This window comes from Cynara cardunculus (genome assembly GCF_001531365.2).
Source record: "Cynara cardunculus var. scolymus isolate 2C chromosome LG 1, CcrdV1, whole genome shotgun sequence".
Taxonomy (NCBI): Eukaryota; Viridiplantae; Streptophyta; class Magnoliopsida; order Asterales; family Asteraceae; genus Cynara; species Cynara cardunculus.
The window spans coordinates 12782573-12793528 of NC_037528.1; the positions used below are offsets into that span (position 1 = coordinate 12782573).

Sequence of the window (10956 nt, forward strand, 5' to 3'; positions counted from 1 at the left end):
TGGGTTCGTTTTTAAGAAACATCACTCATTGGTTCTAGTTGTTTGGATAAAAAGTTGATTATTTATTTTAACCGTTTTCTTGACTAACTCAACTCTGCAACTGAAGGTCTACGATCCAACCCAGGACCTGACTTGTAATTGTAGTGGCAACTCATTGGTTTCACTTATTATTTTTCTTTTTAATTTGATTTTGCATTAATAAAAACTTGTTTAAATTAATAAAACCAACCAAAAATAACAACGAGCAATATCCATATACTTCATATAAAAACGAGGCATAGGTTTAACTAAATTAATTAGAGGAAAGACATAATTTAATTACCAAACCCATACCACCATTACAACATACATACACAATATAACAAGGCCCAGGGGTTATTTCTTTCGTTTTACATCATTATCATATGCGATGTTGCTGTAGCTGCAACAACCTACAGTATGCCCCATCGCCTCCTCGGCTAACTAATTCCCCATGGCTACCCTGTTCCACGATTCGACCATCTTGGACCACCCCAATATTATCCACACCTCGGATCGTCGATAACCGGTGGGCCACCAAAACCGTCGTTCGCCCTCTCATCAGCCTTTCAAGTGCTTCTTGAAGCACACATTCAGATTCCGCATCTAGAGCACTGGTGGCCTCATCTAGTAGCAATATTGCTGGGTCTTTCAGAACGGCCCTGGCTATTGCAATCCTTTGTTTTTGGCCTCCCGATAGTTGAACTCCTCTCTCGCCTACTGCTGTTTTATACCCTTGAGGCAAACCGCTAACGAATGCATGAACATTTGCGGCACGGGCTGCTTCTATAATTTCGGCCTCGGTGGCTCCATCTTTTCCGTAACCGATGTTCTCCATAATGTTAGCTGCGAATAGGGCGGGTTCTTGTTGCACCAATCCGATTTTGGCACGAAGGGATCTTAGATTTAACCGTCGGATGTCTTTCCCATCGATCATCACTTTTCCAGCAGTCGGGTCGTAGAATCGCTCGATTAAGGCGATTATGGAACTTTTGCCACAACCACTGGCGCCCACGAGGGCTTGGCTCTGGCCTGCCCGGATTCTAAGACTAAGGTCCTTGAATACGATCACATCGGGTCTTGAAGGGTATGAAAAGTCAACGTGACGTAGCTCAATCTCGCCTCTAACTGTTTCGACTGTCTCGGCATCAGGATCGTCTGGGTCAATTCGAGTTGATCTATCGAGAACCGAAAACACAGACCCAATGGCTTCACCACCTCTGATAATCTCGGGAGCAAGGCTGACAGTTTCAGCTACAGAGTTGGCGGTAATGACCAAGACCACAAACACTTTGATGACTTTAGAGAAGGTGGAGACACCTTGGCTAACGAGATGGGCCCCGTACCAGAGGATTAGAGCTTCGGAAGCAAAGAGAGCAAGTTGGGAGATACCAAAAAGTATGCCGGAAAACTGACTGCGGCGAAGGCTTTGCTTTTGGGGGACACGAAGTTCGTCGGAGAATAACGATAGGATCTTGTCTTGGGCATTGAAAGCTGCAATGGTTCGAATGTTGCTCACTCCTTCCCCTGCAATCATGCTAGTCTTGGCATGTGCCTTCGCGGTGTCTCCAGCAAAACCTTTGAGAGAAAGTTGCTGCCAATTCCATATCACAGGGTTAACCACCAACATATATAGTAATCAGATAATACCCAAATTAAGACTTTCATATTTGTAACAACTCACCATCCCACAAGAATAAAAAAAAGGCAGATTTCGCTTAAAGTTGTACACTACCAACAAGGTAACCAGATTCTTGATGGAGAACTGGACCAACAACCATGTTTCTAATTACTAAAAAAGAGCTGCTTTCTTTGCTTTTCAGTGATTGAGACTTGTTTACGAATTGAGATTCCTCAGCTTGTCTGCTATCCAATGGATTTGGTGTTACTTTTAAAGTCCATCAGTTTAAATGGGTTTTACTTATTACCGGCTGTGTAAAAAGGAGATAAAAATATATAAAAAGTACCACATGTCTACACAGATACCAGGAGTGTTGTCTGTGGGAAATTGAACAAAATAACATATCTTTCCAACCAAATTTACTTTTTAGTCATTTTTGAAACCAAATTCCTATTTTAGCCAGAATTTATGCAAACACATTTGCATAAAGCCGATTTCCAAATTAACAAAAAGAAGTGTCTAAAAAGTGGATCCTTGCGCATATTTGCATTAAGACTTTTTTCTTTTTAATCTCTAACTAAAACGGGAATTCCTTTATAAAAATGGCTAAAAAGTGAAGTTCATAGGAGAGATGGGCTATTTTGGTCATTTTATTCTATTGTTTAATGGGTTGAACCCCACATAGTTAAGGAGGATGTATGCTAAAACAAAAGGGACATTACTAGTATTTTTGAAAAGTGCAGAGATGACAAGTTAAAAGAAAAAGGGTGGGTGGGTGTGGAGCCCGAAAGTGTAAAGAGAAGTAATAGAGTAAAGGACAAATAGAAACAGATGGTAAGTAAGGTGAATGGTGAGTATGCTAAAATCCGAAACACTGTTGAAAATGAGAGGGGCAATGGCGTCAGTAGTTCAGTACTACACAGTAGCTCTAAATAGACAAGAGAGCCTCTGATGACACCGTAAATGCAGCCCAAAACGACACTCGAATAATGAAGGGTTAGTGAATGCCATATGCATCTTCTGACATCTCCAACCTCCCATTCAAATTACAACTAAAACTGAAGCCTAGATGTAAATGGTATGGTGCTCCATGCAAAAATCACGGGCTCAAAATATCTGATAAAACTATTGCCAATCCACATCTAAATTTAGATACTATTCATCAACAGTTCTTATTTTTATATGTTTTATGGGTAATGGTCTAAAGGTTTGTCGACAACGAGGTCAAGTCTCAAATCTTACACGTTATGGCTAGTAATTTGTATGTTATATGCAGAATTATACATATACATACATGTTATTTGTATGTATTGTTCAATTATATTAAAAAATTACATTAATATTAGAAGAAGGAAAAAATAATATACATTAGTATTATATAATTATTCTTCAAATAAATGTTTAAAATAGAACTTGGAAGAATAATTTTACAACTTCGTTTAAATCGTTAAGTCCATGATGTATGTAAAGTTTGTAAAACTGTGATTAGGTAAATATATAAAGGTGTAAAAACACAAAAGTTGAAAAAGAACTAAAAGAGTAATTTCTTTTTTGAAAAAGAATCACACTTCGTAAAAAATGCCATAATGTAATTCAAAGACATGCGAAAACGTTATAGGCCATATCACACCATTGGGTCCGCCATGACACGCCTTTAAAAACCGTGACTGAACTATGTTAGCAATTAAGTGGACTATATGATCTAAATTCGTGAGTTTAAAGTCAGAGACAGAGCTGAAATTTAATGTGCAAGGTCTTTTTGCATGAATGTAGACAAATACTTTATTGGCTAATATATTTTATTGACCTTTTCAAAATTCGTGATGATAGATAAAATATATAAGTTAATATACAATACATCTAATTGAAACTAACCGTCTATAAAACAAACGGTAAGCTCCATAAACATTAATGATCATCCTAGATTCCTAGATTTACCAACACCAAGTAAAATTGTGGAAAGATATAAACGAGGACAAATTCATGTTAATTGGGTTGAAAATGGCAAAGAAAGTTTAAGGGCTCAAGAAAGAAATTGAAATAAAAAAAAAGATGAGAAATTTCCTAGTGGCATTGATGTTGATGGGGAATCTTTTACCAATTTTGTAAAACTGACATCTGTATGCAGCAGGATTATTTTATTACAAGGGTCGTCAGGTCTGGGTTTCGGGGAAGCATACTACAAATTGGAGGCAGCATGTGCAAGATACAAGAATTGACTATACCCTTCTTGTCGTTACTGGAATCAAGATTCTGTGGGTTAAAAAACAAGCTTGTATATAATCTTTATATTCTTTTTATGTTAAATACTAATTAGTATATAATTAAGTTTAATTACTATCAAAGCATGTAGGTACCTGAGCAAAATGAGCCAGGACAAGAAGAGGGAAGGTGCCGAGGATGAGAAGTGAGACCCTCCATTCCACTATAAATGCAACTACAAATGAAGTGAGGAGAGATGTCATGTTCTGCAATATAACCGAGATCCTCTCGGCGAGGGCAGATTTCACATCCGCAGCATCTGTTGCTAGTCGGGCTGCAACTAGACTAGAGTTATGATCCTCCTCATCGAACCATCCAACTTCATTCCTCAAGATTGCTGAACAACAAGATTAAAACTTTTAACATTGTGAATAATGATATGATCGATTGAAAATTGAAGAAAGGATGGAATGGAAGTAAATACCTGCAAGCATCATCCTTCTTACTCTTGTAGTAAGATTCTCTCCCATAATGCTAAAGAAGTAATGCTGGATAAGATACGCTACTACAGCATACAGACCGGCTCCAACGTAGATGAAAACACACTCTTTGATCTTACTCTCCATTCTAGCAGGGTTAGTGTAGTAAAAGACCTCAATCATATTGCTCATCACGATTGCGAATGTTGGACCGATAAATCCAGAAAGAATCGATCCTACAGCACCCATTATAGAATAAGGCCATTCTGGAGCATTCATCTTCAGAAGGCGGAAAAAGTATCCACTTGGTGCTGGATTCTTCCTATCTGTTTCTGCATTGGAGATCATTTCGATACGACCATCTGCACCAGTGCTGTATTGATAGCTTAGATTTCTTAAGCTTCCGGACCTGAGGCTGAGAGACTTTGTTGATAATGAATGACTAAGTCGTGTTGAACGTGTGCGATGGGTCGAAGGATTTGAGAAATCTCTGTTTCCCGCCATTTCTTGAAACCTAATTAAGGAAGCATAGGCCCCGCATTTTGAAATTAGTTCTTCATGGGTTCCCATCTCGACAACTTGTCCTTGTTGAATGACTGCTATTGAATCAACATTTCTTATGGTAGAGAGACGATGTGCGACAACAACAGTCGTCCTTCCGACCATTAGACGGTCAAGAGCTTCTTGCACAATGCTCTCAGAACCCGAATCAAGGGCACTGGTTGCCTCATCAAGGAGCAAGATCTTTGGGTTCTTCAACATTGCTCTAGCTATTGCAATTCTCTGTTTCTGACCACCAGAGAGCTGGACTCCTCTTTCCCCAACCTGATTTTCAACTCATGAACCTTTAGTTTGAGACATAACTGATGTGATTGTGTAGTGTGGAAAGTGCACAGTTCTCTTTGGATTGCAGAAAATAGAAACCAGATACTCTGATTTGCACATAGAATCAGAATATCGATTGTGGATAAAAAGCTTAAAGCAAAGAGGCTCTTATGCACTTAAACACCTGATGGTTTCAAAGAGTCTGGATATATACACACCTGAGTGTTATAGCCACTAGGAAGCAAGGTAATGAAGCTATGAGCATTGGCTACAGATGTAGCAGCTTCCACTTGAGCCATAGTTGCATCAGGTTTTCCGTAAAGTATGTTTTCAAGTATAGTGGTGGCGAAGAGTGCAGGTTCTTGATTCACAAGACCAATCTGATCACGCAACCATCGAAGCTGCAGTGTCTTTATGTCCACATTATCTAGCAGTATTTGACCTGCATAGCCATTCAAGTAGGTAACAAACAACTAGTTAAAAGGTGGCAATCTGATTGATACAAAATCAACCAACATTAGCATAATTACAGAATACATGAACAAGGCTTCACCTTGATTAGGGTCATAAAACCTTTCTATTAAGGAAACAACAGTGCTTTTCCCAGATCCACTACCACCAACTACTGCAACTGTCTTTCCGGCCGGGAAGAAAATAGAGAAATCTCTAAAGATAATGACATCTGGTCGTGAAGGGTAACTGAAGGTTACTTCCTTGAACTCAATATTTCCATTGACCTCAGTTAAACACTTCCCATCTGCAGAGTTCTGAACTATAGTGGGTTTTTGCTTTATAATTTCTAGCAACTTGTATCCAGCTGCTTTGCCTTTGCTAAATGCTCCAAGATTTGAAAATGACTGGCCTAAACTCCTGTTATGATTACTTAATTTGATTAAATCATGGAAAATTTATAGTTGATTCCGTTTGCTAAACAAGATAACAATGATTTTTACACAATCTTACATGCCGCCAACAATGGCAGAGAAAATGGCCGTAAATGCTCTTCCACCATCGGTCTGTCCATTCCTAATAAACACACCTGCATACCAGAAAACAAGTGCCCAGGACATGCAAGCTATTCCATAGGTACATCCTAGCCCCAATCCCTTTGCCATTCCGGCCTTGTAACCAAGCTTGAGGGTGTGCTGTATTGCATCGGAATATGAATTGAGGGCCTTTGTCTCGCCAACATACGAGTACACTGTCCTAACTTGTGCAATAGCCTGTTGATAGAGAACAACTTTAAAAGGTGACAGAAAAACATCAAACATCCTTATGTCACACATATAGTCTGTTGATAGAGAACAACTTTAAAAGGTGACAGAAAAACATCAAACATCCTTATGTCACACATAAAGATAGAAAATCTTGACAGTTCATATAATCAACACTGTTACAGAAAACTTTTAGAAGCCAGTAAATCTCTTTTCTTAGTCCTCGGCAATCATTAGTCCAGCATGAATGTTTCTTTTTAGATACTGAAGGAAAAAGTTAATTAAAATTTAAAGATCAAAAGAAATTTACCAACCACGTACGTATGTCTATATGATCAAACCACCACACTAAAGGAAACAAGAGGCCAAAAGTGAAGGGGTAAAAGTAAAGGACCACGAGGGCAAAGTGTTCTTTATCATTGCGGCGCATGCAACGTATTATATGATAACAAGATTTTTAAGCACTTCACTAGCACTGGTACCCACAAACTTTATAATTAATATCAAGGAAAATAAGTGAAATCAAGAAAATCATATTGTAACCACTTGGGTTGTGGTGTACTACTTAATAGTCGAAGTCTCATTTTCCCTAGGTTCAAATCCGCCAAAGCGTCTTTGACCATGGAGGTTCACATTCTCCAAGCCAGTTGTGATTTATCAGGGGATCAATCTTGGCCGTAAACTTCCCCGAAAACCCATGGTTACCCAGAATAAAATAAAATAATATATTGTCCCAAAATCCTACTCACATCCCTATCTCACCGAAGAAATTAAGGAACATCAGACTTTTATATATTTTAAATTTATTTAATTCAAATTTACATTATTTATAAAAGCACAGCTAAGGTATCTAGGTGAGAGGCTGACCTCCTCGGCGATGATTCCAGCATTGGCATAGGATTCACGGCTTTTGGAAGTGAGACCTGTGAGAGTATATGCATATAAGCCCCCGGCAAATGCAATTCCTGGAATAACTGCAATACTCAGCAAAGCTAGCTTCCACGCTGAGACGAAACCAACCACCAATCCAGCCAAAAATGTCGAAAGATAATGGATAAAGTTTCCCACCTAAAATTTAGTACACTGAAAGTGAGTATTTAATTTTGGACCTAAATTTATAGGGAACTTGGTTAACGAAGCATTCGAAGGCCCAGACAAGGAAATCTTCAAAGATGCTTTTTGACCGGCGCAAACTAAAACATACACACTAACGTGCACCACAAAGATATTCCAGTTCGGGCCACGCTGATCTACATGCACCATGATAAATATACCAAAACCAGCCACCAGAAATTATGATTTCCAGTTTCATACCCCGGTCCTCGCAACAGGTTTACATTACACCATTACGGTGCAGACGACGTCGTCTTAAATAGAATATTATATTGTGGGAAGAACTTGAAGAATGCTAAAATTGGAGTAAATGGAAAGAGAGATTACCTTCTCGCTTATGGCATCTTGGACAAGGAGAGTGTCGGTTGAAACACCAAAAACGATATCCCCTGTTCTCGCATCTGTATCGTAAAATCCGACGTCCTGTTTCAGAACTGCTTCCAAATACCTCTTTCTCAACGCGCTCACTTGCCTTTCTCCAGTGTACATCCAACACCCAATCTCTGTTCATTTTCAATTTTAAACATACTTAATTTGACTAACTGTATATCGTGAGTAATTTTGGCAGATAAAAACGAGTTAAGAGTGGAGATTTGTGTTACGCATTAAAATATTACAGATAAATTGACCAGGTGAGAGACGAAAGGTATAGAACCCACGTGCACCTGATCTGTATTGAACTGACTTAAATAAGAAATTGCAGATAATAAATGCCAAAACAATTTGTTTTCAGAGAGAGAAAAGGAAAACAGAGAGACAATAACGGATCAAGCGTAGCTTAGTTCACCTGCATATGATGATACGCAAACGACCAGTCCAAGATAGACGAAATACAAAGCATACTGCATTGATTTAGAGGAAACAAATAACCAGATCTCAATCCATTGTACATTGAACAGTTAGTTGAGCTTTTTTCCGTTGAATTTTTTTTAAATTTAAAACGGAGAATAGATGTAGCAGTAACGAATCACCTTAGAGACTTCATGAGTCATCGTACTCAAATCCGATTGGTTTTTGCCGAATCCATTAACCATTTGACCGAATAACAGGAAGAAGAAAGGCATAGAAGATCCGTGAATGATGGCACCAATGCTACCTAAGATCATAAGAAGGTAGTCAAACTTATCTGCAAATAAAAACAACTGATAGAACGGCAGACTCTGCTCTTTCTTCTTCTCCGCCTGTGCCGGCATTCCCTTCGCCGTCTCCGTCATTTTACTAAATCAGCAGGGTCACTCCAAATCCGGTTGTATGCAGAAACTCTTTCACAGGAGAAATGTTGAGAAGAGATAAAACGCCATTGAAAGAGAAGTTCACAGACCTCGGTGTGGGTGGGAGTCTGAGTCTGAGTCTGAGACTGGACTTGTACAAAAACGAGGTCAGGAGAGAGGGAGGAAGGTGAGGTTGGTTATATAAAAGAGGAGGGAGGGGGAGAGTTTAACCATGGTTAGGTTAAGGACAATATGGGAAATTGGGAATTTCGAAAACAAAGCTCTACTGACTACAGGTAGTACCAGATCCGGTTCTGCTCCCAGATGGATCCTATCCGACCCATCATTCTACCTTGCATTTCCCAACAAAAACTTTATCTTAATACAAAATATAATAAAATTAAATTATTGTAAATTAAGTACTTAACAAATGTTTTAGTTACATTTAAACGTGTATGAATTCAGTATATTGTGATAACTGTGAAAACTTACTTTAAAGTTGTAACAAATTCTTTTAAATGGATGGAAAATGAGATCCGTAGTCTTATAAGCCTTAACTTGTAGGCTACCAATAACTTTTACCATGGTTTTAAATAAAGACGGACCGACAATTTTTTTTCAAATGGCACCATTTAACTATAAAAACAAATATAGGGATATTTTTTATTTGGTTTGTTGGCTAGTTCATTGTTTTCCATATTTGAGGGTTCAAGTCTTTTATTACAAAAACAATTCAGAAATATAATATATCTGAAATTAAAAGTTAAAGTTAATAAAATGATACTAATGGGATTTGAAGTCGGGTCTAGGGTGGAAAAAAATTCTTACAAACAACTCGACAAAAAAAATATGTTCTCGTTATAGTTTCAAATATATATGATGTCACAAAACAAATTAATATTGGTGACACTTTTCACAAATCTAAAAAATTTTACACTACGACGTATGAATAATACGGTGGCCCATTGGGTTCATTTATGGGTCAGTCTGTTGATTTAGGCTTTGAGGTGTTATGAAAGTATTATTTTCACATGATTTGGTTCATCTAAAGTTAGTATTTAATTATTGATCAATATATATTTGTTTCACAATATGTTTGTTTTATGTGTATTATGTTTATAATATGATATTTTTTATGAATTATTTAAAATAAAAACATATCACTAAATGAATCAATATTCCATTTTCTTTTTATATATAAGTTAGTTGTAAATAATTTGTAAATAGTACAATCTATCGTCTATAAATCTTTATATCTTTATAGAGATGACATGGCACAATGTGAATCGAGAATTCCAAAATATTGAATTGTAGTTAACTTTGGTCATCCAACAATGATATGTTTACTAAACGTTTATCCAGTAAGTGCTTACTGAGTAATTTTTCTTGCCGGATGAACATGACAATGGTCAAAAATCTTACCCGGTAAGAGCGATGATAAAGATGAAGAGTCTTACTCGATAAGTAAAAGTGACGACTCTTACCCGGATAAGTTGTTGCATACGATATCATTTTGATGTACTACAATTTTACACGGTAAAATAAATTACAATATTGACTCCTAACGATAAAAGCTTACCGGGTAAGCATTTACGTAAATGGCCCCCAAGAATGAGATGGCACAATAAATTTTTAGTATTCTAAGATCTTGAATTGATGTGTTGGTTTGGTTATTCCACATCGGTGTCGAGATGATAACGTGAAAGCGAGAGATGAGTATATGAAAGGAGCAGGGATGTTTTACCTAATTGAAATTATTTGTAGCAACTTAAAAGGTTAGCTTTTTTCCTGACTTAGTTTTACAAAAAAAGTATATTTTTATAATTATCGTTTTCTTTGTCAAAATTGTACAATCAATTCTTATAATATTAGTTCCTAATAAAAAAACCATCATCATCGTGACACATTAAGATGACGTTTTTTTTTTAAGAGGTGCTGAAATTTGAAGTATGATTTCACTTATGATTTATAAGAGGTGGTCTTCAAGTCTGAAATATGGATTAGTAAGATTGTTTGTGTTTTACGTCTGAAGTCTAAAATATAAATCGGTCAAACTAGTACAAAAATATATAAAAATAAATAAAAAAATTTACAAAAGTGTAAAAGATGAATAGTTTTTGTTAACAAATCTCTTAGAGTCCTCAAAATATGAACCATGTGATAGAAGATGAATTAGGATTAAAAGATATTAAAAAATATATTTACCACTTAAAATTTCAGAGGACATTTAGGGGTTGTTTGGTTCATGAATTTGGATGGAATTGAAAGAAATT

General features: G+C 37.0%; 1 protein-coding gene across 1 annotated transcript; it reads right to left on the reverse strand.

Annotated features, from left to right (window-relative positions):
* Window positions 1-285: 285 nt before the first annotated feature.
* LOC112519595 (ABC transporter B family member 19-like) lies at window positions 286-8752 on the reverse strand. Its single transcript, XM_025127801.1, has 10 exons — window positions 8444-8752; window positions 8260-8314; window positions 7800-7975; window positions 7227-7427; window positions 6109-6368; window positions 5699-6015; window positions 5364-5587; window positions 4326-5145; window positions 3997-4238; window positions 286-1612 (listed from the first exon to the last, which is right to left on the reverse strand). The coding sequence occupies exons 1-10, from the start codon at window positions 8684-8686 to the stop codon at window positions 401-403; spliced, it is 3750 nt and encodes a 1249-aa protein (XP_024983569.1). The 5' UTR covers window positions 8687-8752; the 3' UTR covers window positions 286-400.
* Window positions 8753-10956: the final 2204 nt, after the last annotated feature.

What these genes read in the sequence shown, in the direction of transcription:
- LOC112519595 (XM_025127801.1), bottom strand. Translation starts at nt 8,686, where the DNA reads ATGACGGAGACGGCGAAGGGAATGCCGGCACAGGCGGAGAAGAAGAAA. An exon ending in CTGGAATCATCGCCGAGGAG is followed by an intron (nt 6,369 to 7,226) that starts GTCAGCCTCTCA and finishes CTCTATCAACAG; the next exon opens with GCTATTGCACAAGTTAGGAC. An exon ending in TCCTGGCTCATTTTGCTCAG is followed by an intron (nt 1,613 to 3,996) that starts GTACCTACATGC and finishes TGGAATTGGCAG; the next exon opens with CAACTTTCTCTCAAAGGTTT.